The 20,465-nt window shown below is 38.0% G+C and overlaps 1 protein-coding gene across 5 annotated transcripts in view; it reads left to right on the forward strand.

Moving 5' to 3' along the window:
• The window catches only part of OCRL (OCRL inositol polyphosphate-5-phosphatase), a 61,857-nt gene that overhangs the window by 30,107 nt on the left and 11,285 nt on the right, over positions 1–20,465 (forward strand). For all 5 annotated transcript variants that reach the window (XM_032260164.1, XM_032260161.1, XM_032260163.1 and 2 more), the window contains 9 exons: positions 422–536; positions 1,671–1,787; positions 1,886–2,073; positions 3,916–4,027; positions 5,695–5,804; positions 7,672–7,807; positions 13,069–13,179; positions 13,826–13,991; positions 14,244–14,479. In XM_032260164.1, coding sequence (XP_032116055.1) covers positions 422–536; positions 1,671–1,787; positions 1,886–2,073; positions 3,916–4,027; positions 5,695–5,804; positions 7,672–7,807; positions 13,069–13,179; positions 13,826–13,991; positions 14,244–14,479 — 1,291 coding nt within the window. The remainder of the gene's footprint in view (positions 1–421; positions 537–1,670; positions 1,788–1,885; positions 2,074–3,915; positions 4,028–5,694; positions 5,805–7,671; positions 7,808–13,068; positions 13,180–13,825; positions 13,992–14,243; positions 14,480–20,465) is intronic.

A 20,465-nucleotide genomic window follows, 5' to 3' on the forward strand; every position in this document is an offset into this window, starting at 1 on the left:
TTGAGTTAACTTGTGGGTCAAATTTGTGAGATCAGAAAGGAACAGATACCTAAAATGGTGTGAGGATGCATCTAATTTTCTTGAAACCCGTAGGAATCTATATTCTGCATAGAAACTAAGACTTGAGGTCAGTTCTAACAGTGATAATTCCTAGGATATAAGAGCAAAGCTCTACTGTTATCCTCTGTGGGAGGATAACAGTTTATTGGTTTATTTTTTGCATAGTTTATGAATGTACTTGTGGGAATTCTTTAGAAAAGAAAGCTACTTGTCCTTACTGATAACCTGGGTGAACAGAGCAGCTCTGTAAAATTTCTCTCTCTCCCATCTTTTTTTCATCTAAAGTTTCAACATATGGGACAGGAAGTAGCCAGAAATAATTATGAGATATGTATAGATCTCACATCCCTTTTTTCCTCAGATTCCAAGAACTGGACTTGAGCACAGAAGCCTTTTTCTACTTTGAATCTGTAAAGGAACAAGAATGGTCCATGGCTGTAGAGAGGGGTTTGCATTCCGAAGCCAAGTATAAGAAAGTAAGGCACATTTAATTATCTTTTTAAGTATATGACTGACTAGGGCTCACCGGGAGTTATTCCATTATCTACAACTTGTTCCAAAAGAATAGTTTAATTGAATTATTCTCTATGTGTAATACTGGGATAGGGCAGACTGATCATTCATCCTTACTTCCTAGAAAAAAAATTCCCTATGCTTTCTGATATTATATTTTCATTGCTTAGATAGCTTTTAGGGGAAAAACAGACTTTTATTATTCTTATATCAATAATTAGTTTGAAATAATTACATATATAAGATTTCCAATTTGTGCAATGAAACTTGAAGATTGAGATTACACACTGACATGGTTGGAACTGAATGCTTTCCAGAAAAGCAGTATAAAATGTGGGTGCATGGTGCATGTTGCAATCAGAGCAAGAACAGAAGTGGTGTGGAATTTGAACGAGTTTTAAACTTGCTTTTAAGTTAAGAAGAGAGTTGACCTTAGTAAGATGGGCCAATTTGGTTGTCTTTAGAAGGTATGTGGTAGAGGCATTGAACTACCAGAAGAGTTATTTTAATTACAGGGCTATCATACTAAGTTCTCTAAAAGAAGTAATGTGAGTAATTTTTCTCTGCATCTTCTAACAGTTTATATAGATAATAAAATTCCTGGGGATGGTATTCCTCTTATGTAGGTCCCTGACTAATGCATATCTCAGACTTATTTCTAGCTGGAGTTCACAAGTTAAAAATAAGTGAAGTAAAAAGGATTGCTGTTTGGCTGATTTCAATTTCTTAGAAAATTAAACATCAGAAACTAGAAAGGAAAGGTGGAAGGAACAAGCTGGGATGGATAGTGGCTTTATTATTTGAACTTTTAATGCTGCTTACTCCTGGTAGGCTAAGAAGTGATGAAAAGAATGGATCTAGAGCTGAATGTACTGATTGTCCCTCCAGGCTTTTAACTTTTATTGGCCAGAGCCAGATTAGGGCCTCCCCAGAAAATATTGGTATCCACTTGATGGGGTCCACTGAGAAATTAGAGGATATGTATTCAAATTTGGGCATCGGTATATCATCTTGATGGAAAATTAGTTGTGGGGAGTTAGATATGTGGCAAAGATTGGTGTTAATATTAACCTTTTGTAACTCCCTGGAACTCATAGGTTCAACTGGTGCGCCTTGTTGGGATGATGCTCCTTATATTTGCCAGAAAGGATCAGTGTCGATATATTCGTGATATTGCTACAGAAACAGTTGGAACTGGAATCATGGGGAAAATGGTGTGTTACTTTGGAAATGAGCTTGATTAGTATTTATGTTCACGTAAAGTTCAGTTGCTAGTTCTGTGTACTAACTGAATAATTACTCTTGCTAACAGGGAAACAAAGGTGGGGTAGCTGTGAGATTTGTATTTCACAACACCACGTTTTGCATTGTCAATTCCCATCTGGCTGCCCACGTGGAGGACTTTGAGAGAAGGAATCAAGATTATAAGGACATTTGTGCAAGAATTAGTTTTGTGGTCCCAAACCAGACCCTCCCGCAATTGAACATCATGAAACATGAGTAAGTGGTTAACTCACCTGTAGCCTTTGAGTGGTGGCTACAGGAGAGTTTGGATAGTGAAGAGATTAAATGTGGTGAGATACTGTAGAGCTGTGAAGAGTGAAGATTGCTAGTGAGGGATTAGGGTCACAAAGAGAGGGTTTTTGAGGAATAACAGAATTATTGAGGCAGAGAAATTAGACTTGATATCAGAGGAAAGGATAGTTCTATTAGTGGAGCATCTAGAATAATGCTGGAGGGTCTGTAGTTGGGGTCAGTTTTTATTGTTTTTATGATAAAATAGAAGTATTCATTGTAAATGTAATAAAAGATAAAAGTAAAATTTTCTCATTTCTTACTCTCTACCTGGCCAGTCTCTCTCTCCAAAGGAAACTGTTCTTAATAGTTGGGTGTGTATCCCTTTAGATCTGTACTGTTCAATAGGACAACCAGTAGCCATATAGGGCTGTTAGGTACTTGAAAGTGACTGGTCCAAATTAAGATATGCTGAATGCATAAACTATATATTGGATTTTAAAGACTTAGGAAAAAGATGTACAATATCTTGATTTCTAAAATACTGGTCGCATGTTGAAATGATAATCTGGATGTATTGAGTGAAATGAAGTTTATTAATATTTTCATTTGTTTTTTTTTTTCTTTTTAAATGCGCCACTAGAAAATTTTAAATTATATTATGAGGTGCATTATGATTCTATTACACGGCGCTATCGTAGCCTGTATTCACATACAAACACACACATATATACTTGGTGTATATGACTGTATTTATCCTATTTATTGTGGATCCCTTTCCAAGCCAGTATGTATAGATCTACACTATTCTTTTTAATGGCTGTGCTTATTAAAAATAGGGGCAGCAGAGAGAGGTCAGTGAAGAATGGGATTTAATAAGCATAGAAGCAGAGATGTGTTGAGGAGTAGATATGGTGGTGGTAGAAAATGATTAGTTTTAAAGAAATTAATATGGGGAATAGAGTAATTGGGGAAAGAGGAGGATTCAGCTGTTTTCCATAATGTCTCAATAATTAGGAAATTAGGATCGTGTGGAATTCTGTTTCACAGTGGTAAGGTCAAGGCCTTAAAATTTATGGTCATGAAGTTGCCATGAAATTCCATAAATTTATTTCCCCAGATTCCATAAATTTCATGTTGCGTTTGGGATTGTCAGAATGACCTGTTGGGAACTTCAGGTCACTCAACAGGGGAATCCATTTTGACGTGGTAATTGCGTTGTTTCCTTTTGCAGGGCTCTCAGCATATCTAAGGGCCTGTTGCTGTTATTGGGAGCTGAGGATCCCATGGAATGCCAGTCTCCTTTCTGCCTGTGACTTGGGCAATGGTAGACAGATTAGGCTACACTAGAGAGCCCTAGGCCTAATTTTCTTAGTGGGTCCTGTCTGGGAGAGCTGTCACTCAAACCATGCAGACCTTAGTGGAGAGCCTGCAGAACTTCAGGAGTCTGAGAGGCAGAAAATGTTCAAATTCTCTTCCCCTAAAGACCTGGCTAGCAGCCAGGCAAAATTTTGAAACTACTCCAGCAAATAAACTGCATGCTTCTCAGTACATTAACTCCTTGGCTTCTGAATCCCATACATAATATTTCCCATTTTCATTCTTCGTGTATAGAGTACCTGTTCTCCCACCTATTTGGTAATCCATTGTCTCTCTCAGGTGTTGATAGTAGTTGCCCTCAAAGGATTAGTTACAACTTTAAACCCCTTGTATGATAGTGGTGAGTGAGCCCTTACCAGTAATTTACCCATTTTTCTTCTCTCCATCCTTCTCTGATTTTTTATGCTAATTGCTGCTACTTCTGTTCATGTATTTTATGATCTTCAGTGTTGTCATATGGTTGGGAGATTTAAATTATAGACTCTGCTTGCCTGATGCCAGTGAGGTGAAAAGTCTTATTAATAGGAATGACCTTCAGAGACTCTTGAAATTTGACCAGGTAAGTAAAGTTTCATGTTATAGGAACTTTCCTAATGGGAGATGAGATTGTTAGTTATGGGAGGTATATCTTACTCTAGGAAAGGATGCAAAGGTCTTATTGTCTTGTGAAAACAGTGTGACTGGTGATGCATTGACCACATATGAGATTTGTAGTGCTTTTATTAAACACTTGGATGGGAGGAGGGAAGATAACATTAGTGATAAAAAGTAAGTATAACATTTATTTAAAACGTCTTTATCAAGAAGAGATTTCAGAGATGGTATAAATGAGTTGGTGAATGGGTGGGGTTAATTGGAGAACACTTCCTGGAGGAAGTGAGCCTTCAGCTATGTTGATGTGGTTTGGCAGATGGAACAGGGAAAACTGTTCTATGATTACTTGGCAGGCTGAGGAACAGCTTGGAGGTAAAAGAGGGAGGCCCCGTGAGGGGGATTGGGAAGCACAGCAAAGAAGTTTGTCTGGGATGAACAGCGTAGGCTATGGGCTCATGGGAACTAGATGATAAGTTGAAGCTAGCTGGTATTTAAAACCTGCAGAAAAAGCATTGATACTGTAACATTTATATAAAACTTCATACTCAAGAACCTGGTTTCCATGTATTTGAGGCAATAAATTTGCCTCAGAACCTGGCATGTGACTTGAATTTTTACTTCAACATATGGATACTGGCTGCTAAAAGTGAATGCTTCTTATTGAGGGAAGAAAATGTTTTGACTTCATTCAAATGTCTAAATCTTTATGAGAGCCTTTTCAACCTTCAAGTGTAACCAACATTCAGGTGTTTTGCAGTAGAATGGTTTTTGTCATGAGCCATTCTTGTCTGTGTCTACCTTCACATTGTGGTTGGCTGGCTAATTTATTTGCATTTTCTTTCTCTATTCTGCCTCCAAAAGGGGTACATTTAGGATAAAATCTGAGTTATATAACTCTGGTAAAAATATTTGAGTGAGGCTCTTTCCAAACACTTTGTAACTATTCACTGAATTTGGTTTGTGGAATTATTCATTCAACATTTGTATGCTTTTTCTTTTTTTTTGAGACGGAGTTTTGCTGTTGTTGCCCAGGCTGGAGTGCAATGGCACGATCTTGGCTCACCGCAACCTCCGCCTCCTGGGTTCAAGCAACTCTCCGGCCTCAGCCCCCGAGTAGCTGGGACTACAGGCATGCACCATCATGCCCAGCTAATTTTTGTATTTTTAGCAGAGACGAGGTTTCACCTTGTTGACCAGGATGGTCTCGATCTCTTGACCTCATGATCCACCCGCCTCGGCCTCCCAAAGTGCTGGGATTACAGGCTTGAGCCACCGCGCCCGGCTGTATGCTTTTTCTTTACATTAAAATTGTGCTGGATGATTCCTGCCCAGCTCCAAGGAACTTACAATTATTCAGATTGCATTTTTCCATTTTACCCTCTGCTACTATTAGCAATAAAAGAATAGTGATATGCTAATAACAAGCATCCTATCTGAGGGTGAGTTTAGATGCTGTGGTAATGCTGAGATTTAATTAATAAGGTACAGAAATTCCATTTGTGTGCACTTACCACAGTTGTAAAGGCTGTGTAACTAGTTACTTAGAAATAGGAACAGTGGCTTATCAACCTGATTATCTCATATATTAAGATAGTGTTAACCTACTTATTTGATACTTCTTTCTACCTGTAGCTAAATATTCAGCGCACACAGAAAAAAGCTTTTGTTGACTTCAACGAAGGGGAAATCAAGTTCATCCCCACTTATAAGTATGACTCTAAAACAGACCAGTGGGATTCCAGGTAAAGTAATAAGAACCTTCTCACAGAAAAGGTTGAGGCTTGATTTATTTCTGACCCTCCATATTGGTAAGGGGCTAGGAATTTTTTAGGCCATGCCATAAGCAGATGTAAAAACCTAATGGCTCAGTGCCTCCATGCTATTGTAGAACAATAAGAGTGTTTCTTTCATCTATACTCAAAGGTGAGCCTGTCGTAGGGAAGTTATTACTTGTATGTCAAGTTATTACTTATATGGGCTGCCTACAGTGCCTTATTTCTCTCACCTCAGCAGACTTGCTTAAATTTTTCCCTTCCTGATCTTGCCTTTATTTCTTACCTATTGCCTGCTCTGGCTCTTTTTTTCCCAAACTACTCAGCTATTTAACTCAGGGTGCCAGAAGGCAAAGAGCCTTGAAAGGTTCTAGCACAGTAGCTCTTAATCCTTAAAAGACCTTAGAATCTCTTAGGGAACTTCAAAAAATACTGATACTTGGACCTAACATCTGCTACTGCTGGAGAACACTGAGAACCACTGTTTAGTAGACTCTTTTGATTTCCTAATCACCCTAGTAAAGTGCACCCAGTAAGTTCTTAGTAACTATTTGTCCTCTACCTACTGTCTGTTTCTTTCTTTCTTATGGTTTCCTAGCTGGCTGAGCACAGAAACTTGAGAGAGAAAGAATCCACAGGCATATTCAGCAGTTTCAAACTCTGAGAGTACTGGGGTGGGGAGGAGTTGATATTGCTTTGCTCCTAGGGAACAGGCCAGCAAATGACACTGTTAGATCTTGTACACTTTGCTCTGTTTCTTTCACTCACCTGACTTGAGAGTCAACTGAAGAGCTACTGATGAGAAATGTCTGTGTCACTTCTGGATCAGGTGTACAAGGTGTTGATTGTTTTTTTTGTTTGTTTGTTTGTTTGTTTAATTTTTTTTTTTTTTTTTTGAGACGGAGTTTCGCTCTTGTTACCCAGGCTGGAGTGCAATGGTGCGATCTCGGCTCACCGCAACCTCCGCCTCCCGGGTTCAGGCAATTCTCCTGCCCCAGCCTCCTGAGTCACTGGGATTACAGGCACGCGCCACCATGCCCAGCTAATTTTTTGTATTTTTAGTAGAGACGGGGTTTCACCATGTTGACCAGGATGGTCTCGATCTCTTGACCTCGTGATCCACCTGCCTCGGCCTCCCACAGTGCTGGGATTACAGGCTTGAGCCACCGCGCCTGGCCCGATTGTTTTAATAGAATGATGAATAGGTTCTTTTTCCCTACCCTTGGTATTCTGTGGACTGATACTTGCTCAGACTTGCATGGTTTGATTTTTATTTCTTCTCTATTAGAAGAAGCTAGACTTGTCCATAAATGTCTGAGTTTAAAGGAGAAATCAATACTGTTATTCCTTTCCAAATATTAAGCTCAGTCTAGGAAGAGAAGATTGGAGTTTTAGTCTTGATTAGCTATCTATCTGTTGTGAAGTGTCGTTGATGCTCATAGAGTAAAGGAAAAGGAAGTGTTCAAAATATAATCCAAATCTTCTGAGGATATTTTAAGAATATGCTATTATATTTTCTCCTATGGTGACATTGCTGAAGATGTACTCCCAATCCGAACAGAACCATTCATTCATTAGATAGCTATGCGTTGAGCAATTACTTTGCATCAGATACCATGGTAGGTTCTAAGATTTCAGTGGCAAACCGGTAAATACAGTCCCTTCACAGGTTGCAAAATAGTAGGGAGGATGATAGGTAGGGATCACTAGGGAAGGAGAAGTATACGTTTCTTTGGGAGCATTTAACAAGAGAGCCTAACCCTGGTCTAAACCAGTATGGTAGGTATTATGTTCTTATGTGGTATACTTTCTTTATAACTCATTTCTTTACTTACAGTGGGAAATGCCGGGTTCCAGCCTGGTGTGACCGAATTCTTTGGAGAGGAACAAATGTTAATCAGCTTAATTATCGGAGTCACATGGAACTGAAAACCAGTGACCACAAGCCTGTTAGCGCCCTCTTCCATATTGGGGTAAACTCTTGTTTGTACATTCATTTATTTGTGTGTTAAGTATCAATTACTTGAGGATTATTTAGACTCAGAACAGATCAGTAATTGAGTGAGCCATAAATGTTCTGTAATCAAATAACTATTTGCAGCATTGAGAGGTTAGTGCCCCTAACCCTTCCAAATGCTGTCTGTGTAGCTCTTAATGCACCAGGCCTTTTAGTGACACAGATGTTTCTCATGCTGTGTAGTGGTTAGGTGGTAACCTGAGCTACCTAAAGTAAGTATGCATAATGAAGAGTTAACTAGGTTTTTTCAGACAGCTAAGAAGGAAAACACCAGGAGAGAGATTCTGGGTGGAAGGGTAGTGACAGCAGGAGCAAAGGCACAGACTGATCAGAATACAGCCAAATCTGTATATTGCCTTAAGAGATGTAGCGTCATCCCTATTGTAGTAAAGTCATCTTGTCCAGAAGCATAGGTTTTAATTTTTTCTTTAACTCTGTTCTATCCTGGGCTGAATTAATGGCCAGTTACTTAATTTTCTGTCTCTATAGTGAGTAAAATTTTTTTCCCATTGTATTTTTAAACTGTGTGTTATTGGTACAGGTTATATCTTGTAATCATGCTGATTTGTTACAGACAGTACATTTGGTTCTTTCTTGTGCATTTTCCAGCTCTACAGTCATATAATCTGTCAGAATGTATACAGTAGAGTACTTAATAGAATGGACTTTGTAGTAGACTTCCAGCATTTGCATCCCAATTCAACCACTTTCTGACTGTGTAACCACGGACAATTTATGTAATGTATTTATGCCTCAGTTTCCTCCTCTATTAAGTGTGGGTAATGTTGGTACATACTCATGAAGATTAATGAGTAAAGAGCATAATGAGATAGATTTCTGTCCTCTGTGTATGTGTGTTAATTTAGGGGGCTTCTGATATAGATGTCACCAACCTGTTTTATCCTGCTCCTGTTTTAAGGAAGAAAGACTTTGGGGCTTTTCATTTACGATCAAAATTAGTTATTGATCTTAGAGTAGATTTTAAATTTTATTAAGACAACCATCACTTTACTCTTGTCCATTTTGAAAGTTTAAAATAATAATCATCAATAATAGTAACTGTCCCTCAGATAGCAGCTAGTAGCTGTGTGCCACGGACTATGAGGCAATTTGCACGCATCTCATTTACTCCTCACAACAACGCTTTAAATACAGTTGATCCTTGAACAACCTGGGTTTGAACTGCACAGATCCACATATACCCAGATTTTTTCAACCAAATGCAGATGGAAAATACAGTATTCACAGGATGTGAAACCCACGTATAAGGAGGGCCAACTGTGGGACATGAGTATGCATGAATTTGGTTATACACAGGCAGTGCCAGAACCAATCTCCCACAGATATCAAGGGACGACTGACTGTATTTCCCATTTAACAGATGAGCAGATGGAGAACAGCAAGTTTAAGTAATTTATCTAAGAGCATTCAACTAGGAGGAGAGCTGAGATTCCAATCTTAAGTCGGCCTAACTCCCAACTCTATGCTCTTTCTGCTACCCCACAATGCCTCTATAATTCCATAGAACCTGATGAAATATACCTTTAGATAACTTCTTTTGGCCCATCTAATGTCTGGTTTGTACCTGAAGTCTGCCCCCTTATCTTCATTTAAATTCTGTTAATCCATTTTGAGAGGATATCTTTCCTCAAACACTAACCTCTTTGGTTTGATCAGCTATGCTTGGCTTTTTTGTTTGTATTTCTTTTCAAAACCTTGGAATGTTTTTAATGCTCCCTACACATTAATGCAGAGCTTCTGGTGGGATATTTATATTTTTTTCAGGCTTCCTGTGTATTTTTGTGTATCTTTAATAAAGATCTGCCTTTTGAGTTTTTAGTGATTTTTAAGTTGTAATTCAAGTGCTTTTAAAAAAATTAAAAGGAAATTTAAGCAGAATTAACAGATAAATCAGAAGTTCTTCAATCCCTGTTCTGTCTCCTACTCCCAACTTTGCCTAACCCCCAATTCCCCAGGCAGGCCACTACTCTTATGAGTTTATGTCTTTCTAGACCAGTGCTGCCCAATAGAGCTTTCTGTGATGATGGAAATGTCCTGTATCTGTGCTGTCCAGTCCAGTGGCTACTAGCCACAGAGGGCTATTGAGTACTTGAAATGTGGCTAGGGCAACTGAGAACTGAACTTTTTATTCTATTTAATTTGAAGTAATTTAAATTCAAATTCCCTATGTAGCTAATCACTGTTGTACTGGACAGTGCAGTTCTAGACCTTTGTATATGCTTTTTTGTTCACCCATAGACAAAATACTCTTTTGTGTGTAGGTGTCTGTATATCTTAAGCGGTCTCATATGTATATATTGGTCTACAACTTGATTTTTTTTTTTAAATCAGCAGTGTGTCTTGGAGAGCTGTCCATCTTATTACATAAAGACCTAGCTCATTGTACTTTTTTTCAAATTCCTAATTTTGTCAGTAGTTTCCTTTACTAAAATGGATGTATCAGGTTGTGAAATTCTTTGGGGTTACCCCACCATTATCCTGGATTTGCCATTAAGTGTGGTGATCATGATAACCCACTGAGAAAAGGTTTGATTTTACCGAGTAACCACGCCATGTTTTGGATTTTTGGGCATGCTGTGATTAGAGGCTTTAAAAACCACACTGCATTTTCACCACCATTGGCACCAGTGACTTAACAAAGGAGCCAAGTGCACCATGGCCAATTAATTTCAGAAGACTTGATGTGGACTGGCTGAGATAAAGCTGGGATAGGGTTCCACCCCTGCACTTGTACTGTGATCTGTTGCATTGGTTCTCAGACTTCAGTGGATATAAAAATTCTTTAGCTTTAAAAAAAAGTATGAATACATGGGCCCCCACCCCTAGAGATTGTGATTAGTAGGTCCAGGTAGCTGTGCTTATTAAGACATACTCAAGTTGATTCTGTCACATATCTGGTATATTGGAAAGAGTCTTACACTAGTCCAGATGTCACCTTTGATATTAACTATGGCAGTGAGGAGATTTGTTGATTGTTTTGTATCTTAATGTTCTCAAGTATCAGAACAAAAATATTCCTTGCTTTGGTAGCCTTCCAGGTTGTGAAAGTAAAAAGACATGTGCAAAATACTTTTGGAAATTAAAAGTTGCAAAGTTTTGTAAAAGTACAAAATTTATCAAAAAAAATTTTATCTTAACCTAATGCTATAATATGGACCCTGGTGATGGTAAAGTGATTGTTTGATCCTCAGTCCTCTAAGAGTTACAGTTCAAGTATGTGAAATAACTCCACAGTCTGAGATATTTGACTCAGCTTTGATGTTCTCTTATTTCCCACATCTTTTTTTAATTTTTGTTTTAAGTTCCAGGATACAAGTGCAGAACATAGGTTTGTTACATAGGTATATGTGTGCCATGGTGGTTTGCTGCACCTATCAACTCATCATCTAGGTTTTAAGTCCGGCATGCATTAGCTGATTGTCCTTACGCTCTCCCTCCCCTCACCCCCTTACCCCCTGACTGGGCCTGTGTGTGTTGTTCCTCTCCCCGTGTCCATGTGTTCTCATTGTTCAGCTCCCACTTATGAGTGAGAACATGCAGTGTTTGGTTTTCTGTTCCTGTGTTAGTTTGCTGAGGATGACGGCTTCCAGCTGCATCCATGTCCCTGCTAAGGACATGATTTTTTTTTATTTTTTTGAGACAGAGTCTCGCTCTTTTGCCCAGGCTGGAGTGCAGTGGCACAATTTTGGCTCACTTCAACCTCTGCCTCCCAGACTCAAGTGATTCTCCTGCCTCAGCCTCCCGAGTAGCTGGTATTTACAGGCACCCACCACCACACCCAGCTAATTTTTTTGTATTTTTAGTGGAGACAGGGTTTCACCATGTTGGCCAGGTTGGTTTTGAACTCCTAACCTCAAGTGATCCATCCTCCTCGGCTTCCCAAAGTGCTAGGATTACAGGCATGAACCACCGTGCCCAGCCTGATCTCATTCCTTTTTGTAGCTGCATAATATTCCATGCTATATATATATACCACATTTTCTTTATCCAGTGTATCATTAGTGGGCATTTGGGTTGTTTACATGTCTTTGCTATTGTCAGTAGTGCTGCAATAAACATAACGTATGCATGTGTCTTTATAGTAGAATGATTTAGATTCTTTTGGGTATATACCCAGTAATGGGATTGCTGGGTCAAATGGTATTTCTGGCTCTAGATCCTTGAGGAATTGCCACACTGTCTTCCACAATGGTTGAACTAATTTACACTCCCACCAACAGTGTAAAAGCATTCCTATTTCCCAACAGTCTCACCAGCATCTCTTTTCACATCTTTTTAGAAACTTTGCTGCATGTATCAATTTTTTTGACATGGATTTTTGTGAAATGTCCTAGTCTAAAAAAGAAACCAATCTCTCAAGTTAAAATCTGTGTTAATTAATTTTGGCATTGGTTTGTATGAAGCCTTAATATTTAGAAAAACACAGCTATATCAGGAAGCTGAAAGTGCTGTGTCAGGTGGGAAATTTTTTTATCTATCAGTCGAGATGTGTTTATCCGTTGTCATGGTTTTGCTCTAGTCTAGGACATTTTGTTTCAGCCGTTTTCTAAAATGGCTGTAGGTTCCATTTATTAATATATCTCTGCTATTATATAATCTGAACAGTGATATTATAATTCTTGATATTATACATAGACTCTAATAGAATTAAAAGCCTTTTAATGATATTTTCTGCCACCTCGCCAAGTTATGATTGTTAGAAACAGTAATTGCCGTGTTTTGACACTGTCATTTTCTACAGTGCAAGAAATCATTTTTACCACAATCATTACAATTTCTCCACTACCAAATAACAATGAAGCAAGAAAATATTCTTCCCAAGTATTTATTATTGCCAAGCTTCTTAACATAGGGGTTTAACTTTTACAAGAGTTTAGCCACGTAATCTTACCTTTACCTTAAAGTGTGTGCTTCTGTAATGCTTTGTTGAATTTATGTTTGCTTTAGTGACCTCTTAAAAATTGTTAGAGATGCTTGGAGATATAAAAATCGAGAGCACATAAAACTAAAGCAAGGATCTGTTTTCTTTCAGGTGAAAGTTGTGGGTGAAACAAGATATAGAAAGTGACGATATTGTTTGCACGACAGTTTATTTTAAATGGTTGCTGTAATGACCAGTTTTAAATTGTGAGATAATCTCCAAGGGAGATGAGCTAGAAACATATAAGACTGAAAAGAGAATACATTTTCTTTCAGGTGAAGGTTGTGGATGAACGAAGGTACCGGAAAGTGTTTGAAGATATTGTACGCATCATGGACAGAATGGAAAATGACTTCCTTCCTTCCTTAGAACTCAGCAGGAGGGAGGTGAGCAAAAATACATGATTTCCCTGTCTACTGCCCACTGTGGTTAGCACAGAAGAAAGTGCTACTTAGAAAAGGCAACATAGCAAAGTGGTTAAGCCCATGTCGCTGGCATCAAACTGCTTCCATTGCAATCCTAGCACTGCCGTTTATTAGATGTATGACCTCAGGCAAATGTCTTACCCGCTCAGAGCCGCAGTTTCCTTTTCTGGTTTAAGGGGTAGTTGTAAGGATTATATGAGTTAATACATGTGAAGCTCTCAGAACAGCACCCGGCACGTAGTAAGTCCTCTCTTGTTAGCTGCTCTTGTTTAATGTTTCAGAGTTGCTAGTTAATTCATATCTCAGAAACCAGGACTTGGTCACAGGATGAATGCTCTGAACCAAGGTTGGGTTACCCTCTTAGGATCCTAGGAATGATCAGAGTAGCCTGGAGAAGTAGCAAGAGCCACCTAACTCCTTCTCTGCTGGTGTGAGTATAATAATATATGCAAGTGGATGCTGTGAAGTTGGTGCAGTTGGTGAATGTCTATGGCATCTGCACACCTGTTTAACAATTACCTTATTCCTCATATCCTCCATGGAATAATCCAACTGACTTACTTCCCCTACTAGTGATGCATGTTTGTGTCTGTCTGTTATTCCCCAGTTTGTGTTTGAAAATGTGAAGTTTCGGCAACTACAAAAGGAGAAGTTCCAGATCAGCAACAATGGACAGGTTCCCTGCCATTTTTCTTTCATCCCTAAGCTTAATGACAGCCAGTACTGCAAGCCATGGCTTCGGGCTGAACCCTTTGAGGGCTACTTGGAGCCAAGTGAGTTTTCCCTTTACCATTGTCTCTGCTTGATGTCCCCATGACTCCCATCCTTGATATAACTTCCTGTTTTCTAACCACATGTCTCTTACCTTTACTGTCATATTGGTTATACCTCTATTGTGTGTCCTATCTCTTCCCCATCATTGCTCAATGATTTTTTTAGAGGACACTTTTCTGTTGGTTCTTATACTCTTTTTGCTTTCCCACTGGAAGTTTTTCTGTTACCATGTATCATCTCTTATATTTCAGATGAGACAGTGGACATTTCTCTTGATGTGTATGTCAGCAAAGACTCTGTAACCATCTTGAACTCGGGGGAAGATAAGATTGAAGATATTCTTGTCCTTCACCTGGATCGAGGCAAAGATTACTTCTTGACCATTAGTGGAAATTACCTCCCAAGCTGTTTTGGTACATCTTTAGAGGCTTTGTGCCGCATGAAAAGACCAATCCGAGAAGTTCCTGTTACCAAACTCATAGACTTGGTAAGAACTGTCCCAAGACATATACCTCTTTTACATTTAATTTTCATAATACTTAAGTGATGTCCTCATTATCTTTGTGCTTTCTGTCTTCTTTTGGCTGCGGGGGATGTCAAATGATAAGAATGTCACTTTACTCTAGCACTGTTGTGGTTAGGTTAAGCCTAAGGAAAGAGGGGGGACTAATCTGCAGTTGGCTCTTGTTGGGAGTACAATAGATAATACTAAGCTCACCAAATAAGATTAAAGATTCCCCCCTCAAAGATAGAATGCTTATTTGTTAAGCTCTTCATACTCTTCAGTCACTTTTGTATAAATTAGCATGTACATGAGGTATGCTAAGTGGGGCGGGCAGAATTATCCTCCCAGAGCATATGAGACAACTGAGGCACAGAGACATTGACTTGCCCAAAGTTGAATACCATCAGTTAGTAACAAATCCCAGATTTCCTGACTCCCAGTTTAGTATTCCTTACTAACACCACATTATATCTAATCAGAGTCAAACTTTGCTGTTTATGGAAGCATAGAACTCTACCGGAACCCTGGAGTACCTAAATCAGAATCCCTGGGGAGCTTATTACAGGCATCCTCACGTCTGGCAATAGAATCAGAATCTCAGGATGTGGAGCTTACAAATCTGCATTTTATCCGCATTCCAGATACTTACATTGTACATTGAAATTTGATACTTATTTAATGTGTGACGTGCTTAAGAAAGGAAAGGAGGTTGATTTTCCCATCTCTCCCCAAGCCAAGCTATAATAGTAATAATTTTATGAAGGAAGTACTTAACTATCTTCAGTAACATAAATTGATTTAGTAATAAAGTTCATTGTGTTAAGAAATTTCCTTCTAAATGAAAATATTGTTGGATTGTATGCAGACCTCTTTGGGCTACAAAAGTATATTCTTGGTCTTTTACCAAAGAAAATTAGGTGAGGTGACAGCATACGTTGTCCTTACTGTTAGTATTCACATAGGCTGGAGCGAGTGATTGTATCTAGCAGGGAGGTCTAGACCAGTGGGCAGGCTTCTCTGGATTGTCTGAGTCCGATCTGTTCTGTTGCCATGGAATTGTTTCAGCTGTGACTCAGATAGCAGATTAAAACACTGAGTCCAGCCCTGGCATTCTTTCTTGGAATTATACTTATTTCCCCAGGGCCCTCATGACTGAGTATATTACCTCTGTTTGAGAGAGAACCATTTTCTTCAGAAATTCATATCCTACCATTCTGCTGTTTTTCATGATAATTGTTTCTCTCCTAACATTATATTTCTGTCTTTCAAATTTTGTTATTTCACCTTTTAAAATGCATTTTGGATGAAGTTATTTTTCCGTATTTCTCCTACCCCCTTTCCTTCATCTCAAACATCATTTCCCAGCTTTCTTTGTCCCAGCTTTTTCTTAAGAAGAATGTCAAATGTGCAGAAAAATGGAAAGAACAGTACAACACACCCCCACATGCCTTCTGTACGTATATACACACAGATTTTTTTGCTGTGTCATGAAAATTAAGTGGTAATATGTCGCTTTACTACTAAACACTTCAGCCTGCATCTCTTAACAGAAAGGACAAACTTAAGCACAATACCATTATTATGTATAAGAAAACTAATAGTAATCCATAGTATCGTTTAACATTCGGTCCATATTCAGATTTCTTCAGTTGTCCCAAGAATTTCTGTTACACCTTTTTTTAAACCAAAATTCAGTCAAGTTCATGTAGTATTTGGTGAGGTCTCTGAAGTCTCTGTTGGAGTAGTGCAGTTCCCACTTACTTTCTTTAGTGACATTGACTTTTTTAAGAGTCCAGTACAAATGTCCAGTCAAGGCTCCACCATTTCCTACATTCGTCTGGTTTCTTCTTTTTTTTCTTTTTAAACTTATCCCTTTTATACTCTCTTCTTCCTCCTTACCTCGTGTAAACTGGAACCTATCCTTATTTTTGGTCAAAGTCAGTGAAGGTATTAGAATATCTTTGCTATTAATATGAAAAACTTTGCAGTTTTTCATATTAATTCTGGGATTGGCCAGAAGAGGCTCAACCGGCATAAAGTTTTTATTTTATGTAAAGTATAGTATCAGGTAATTCTACCATGTTTGCCCATGAATAGAAAATAACCAAAATCATTAGAGGAATGAATGGCTCTTTGTGAAGCCCTTTTTTTTTTTTTTTTTTTTTTTTTTGAGATGGAGTCTCGCTCTGTCACCCAGGCTGGAGTGCAGTGGTGCGATCTCAGCTGACTGCAACCTCCGCCTCCCGGGTTCAAGTGATTCTCCTTCCTCAGCCTCCCAAGTAGCTGAGATTACAGGCACCTGCCACCTTTCCCAGCTAATTTTTTTGTATTTTTAGTGAGGCGGGGTTTCACCATCTTGGTCAGGCTGGTCTTGAACTCCCGACCTCAGGTGATCTATCCGCCTCAGCCTCCCCTGAATTACAGGCATGAGCCACTGCACCTGGCAGGAAGCCTTTTTCCTTTTTGTGTATGAGTGATTCAGGGTTAAAATAATAGAACCCTGGTCATTTTTAATTATATAATTTCTGAGTTTTTATTAAATTGTATGTCATTTTTCTTTTAAAGCTTTTATTTTGTAGGATTTAGGCTTCTGATTTCTTTTCACAGTCTGTTGCATTTCAGTGTTATTAAATTCCTATATCTCATTGATGAGGAAATTATCTATACAGGTTGATAATCCATTATCCAAAATGCTTGGGACCTAAAGTGTTTCAGATTTCAATCTTTTTCAGATTTCAAATGTATGCATTATATACTTACCAGTTCAGCTTCCCTAATCTGGAAATCTGAAATGCTCCAATGAGCATTTCCTTTGATCATCATGACAGTACTCAAAAAGTTTAGAGTTTGGAGCATTTTGGCTTTCCGGATTAGGGATACTCAACCTGCATTAGTGTAGAAGAGTAAGCAAGAAATCAAAAGTAATTAGTACCCCATCTTTAATACCTTCCCACTCTGTTGTGACTTGATTTTAACCTTCGGAAATGATTCCTCAGGTATAATTTTCATGTTTTTTCTCCCAAAACCCAATATCATATTTCAAATCTCATGAGATGATGCTATCAATAATGGTACCTGCCCTCTATTGTATTTACTCTAAAATGTTGGTGAAGCCAGAAATGAGTTTAATGTATGTGTTGTCTCTCTATGTCCTGCTTTAGAAAGATCCTTTTCCCACCAAATGCAGAGTGAAATAACTGACATAATTATTTTTCATCTTTCCTGCCCTTTTCATGACAGTGACTTTGCCACTCCTAGAATAGTTGGGATTAGCACAGGTAGGAAACAGATGAAAGTCTACCATTTGTAATCATCTTTATTATTTTTCAGAATTAAGATAGATTTTTCTGTTGTATTAACTAGAATCTTAAGAAGCAAATAATCGTCATTATTGATTCATTACACACTGGACACAAAGTATTATGGAGTTTATGTGAGTTCCTATAATTCAGTGGTGATGAAAGTATACTTGCATGTACAATATGGCTAAATTTTAAGTCATGGTTAATAGGGAGTTTGGTTAAAGATAATCTGAACATTAACCACCTTTACTGGCTAATGTCTGGTATGCTTGGTAAGTCAGTATTTTGGAAAGTCGTTTAAAGTTAGATATAGGTGAAGGGGAGGAAGGCAGCAAATCACACTGCTATGTGTGTACCTATGCAACAATCTTGCATGTTCTTCACATGTACCCCAAAACCTAAAATGCAATTAAAAAGTTAGTATTATGCAGGCTATAGTTTGTATTAACAATAGATTCCTTCCCTATGTTGTTTATTCAAGCCCTTATATGCTATAAAAGCTTATTGATTGACGAGCTTATCCCTGTAGGGATGAGAATCAGCCTGTTTTCATTTTAATGAATATTTGATACATGTAACATTAACATGACTGAGAAATAAGTTTAGCAAATAAGAATAAAGTGATCTAGGAAGGTGATTTGGGATTAGTTATAGAAGTATTTTCAGTCAAATCCAAGTACTTAGGAAACATGTTTTAATATATTGAGTGAGCAGGTTCTTCCAGGCATAAGGGACATCTTGAATAAAGGGTAGAAGGTGAAAGTGAAAAGACCATGTATGAAAAATTGTAAGATTTCCCTTGGACGAGTGAAGATTAAGGATAAGAATATATGAAGCTGGTTAGGGAGAATGGGGCAGGTGGTAGAGAGTCCTGAAGTCCTTAAGTAGCTTATGCTTGAGCCAGAGGGTATCTAGAAACATCAGAAGAGTTTGCTGATTAGTATGAGGTTGCAAATTGATATAGTTGGAAGAACATTCTGATGTTCCTTGTAGAATGGACTAATTGAAAGGAGACAAGATTTGAACTTGCCAGATCTGGCTAAATTGTAAATACAGAGATGAAAAAAGTTGAAAGGTGGGTGGAGAAACTATATTTGCTTGGGGATATGTCTGTTGAGAGAACAGTATCAAAAATTTGAAATAACAGGAATAACCTGTTAATTTGTCCATAGTGTTTTTTTCACTGTGCGCTTACTTTGTCTTACTGATCTAACCATCCATTTCTTACTCTAGTAAGTATGTGGCTTGTGTTTCTTCTCTCTGTATTTCATATGATCTAATCCTTTTTAGAACTTCATTTTCCATTCAGTTTTCTGCTTTTTATTTTTAAATTTGGATCTTCCACTTTTAATTGACTCTCTTATTATATTTTGGCTGCATTTACCACAGAGAACATTCTTCTGAGGGTGAATGGTGGGGTGAAGAATGATTTTTATTACATTTGCTATGTGCCAGTGTTGTCCCACTGGGAAAATCTTGAACTAAGTTCCCCCTTTAAAATATATATATATATATATATATATATATATATATATATATATATAAACTGCATTTTAGGTTTTCGGGTACATGTGAAGAACATGCAAGATTGTTGCATAGGTACATACATGGCAATGTGGTTTACTGCCTTCCTCCCCATCACCTATATCTGACATTTCTCCCAATGTTACCCCTCCCCAACTCCCCACTCCCTGCTGTCCGTCCCCTAGTTCCCCCAACAGAACCTAGTGTGTGATGCTCCCCTCCCTGTGTCCATGTGTTCTCATTGTTCGACACCCGCCTGAGTGACAACATGCGGTGTTTGATTTTCTGTTCTTGTGTCAGTTTGATGAGAATGATGGTTTCCAGGTTCATCCATGTCCCTACGAAGGATACGAACTCATCGTTTTTATATGGCTGCATAGTATTCCATGGTGTATATGTGCCACATTTTCCCCATCCAGTCTATCATCGATGGGCATTTGGGTAGGTTCCAGGTCTTTGCTATTGTCAACAGTGCCGCAATGAACATTCGTGTGCATGTGTCCTTATAATAGAACGATTTATAATCCTTTGGATATATACCCAGTAATGGGATTGCTGGGTCAAATGGAATTTCTATTTCTAGGTCCTTGAGGAATCGCCACACTGTCTTCCACAATGGTTGAACTAATTTTAAATGTAACCCTTGTATAGCCTTTTGCAGAGAGTGGGCATCTCTGCTCTTTAAAATTGGTTGAACTAAGTGATTCATAGTAGAAACCTGAGGATTACCATAGGAGTAAGCTGTTTACTAATAAAGGTTAAGTGATATTTCTAATTTCAAAATTGAGACTAGGATTGAATTCAATATAATTTATATGTTCTTTCTTTATGCTTGTGCCTAGAGAAGTAAATCTCTTGTCCCTCCATCAGTATTTAATCAAATTCCTTTTGATTATTCTTTCAGTTTTCTCTTGTATTCATTCATTTGAATGAATATTATATATAATATATATAATAAAAGGTATATACATTATATACATATATAATTTGTAAGTATATTAAAGGTTATATTATATATAATACATATAATAAAAGGTTATATGTATTATATATAACCTTTTATTATATGTATTATATATATGTAAGTATATACGTATATAATTTGTAAGTATATTAAAGGTTATATATAATACATATAATAA

Source organism: Sapajus apella, unplaced genomic scaffold, assembly GCF_009761245.1.
Source record: "Sapajus apella isolate SASKATOON/1434 unplaced genomic scaffold, GSC_monkey_1.0 scaffold115, whole genome shotgun sequence".
Classification (NCBI taxonomy): Eukaryota; Metazoa; Chordata; class Mammalia; order Primates; family Cebidae; genus Sapajus; species Sapajus apella.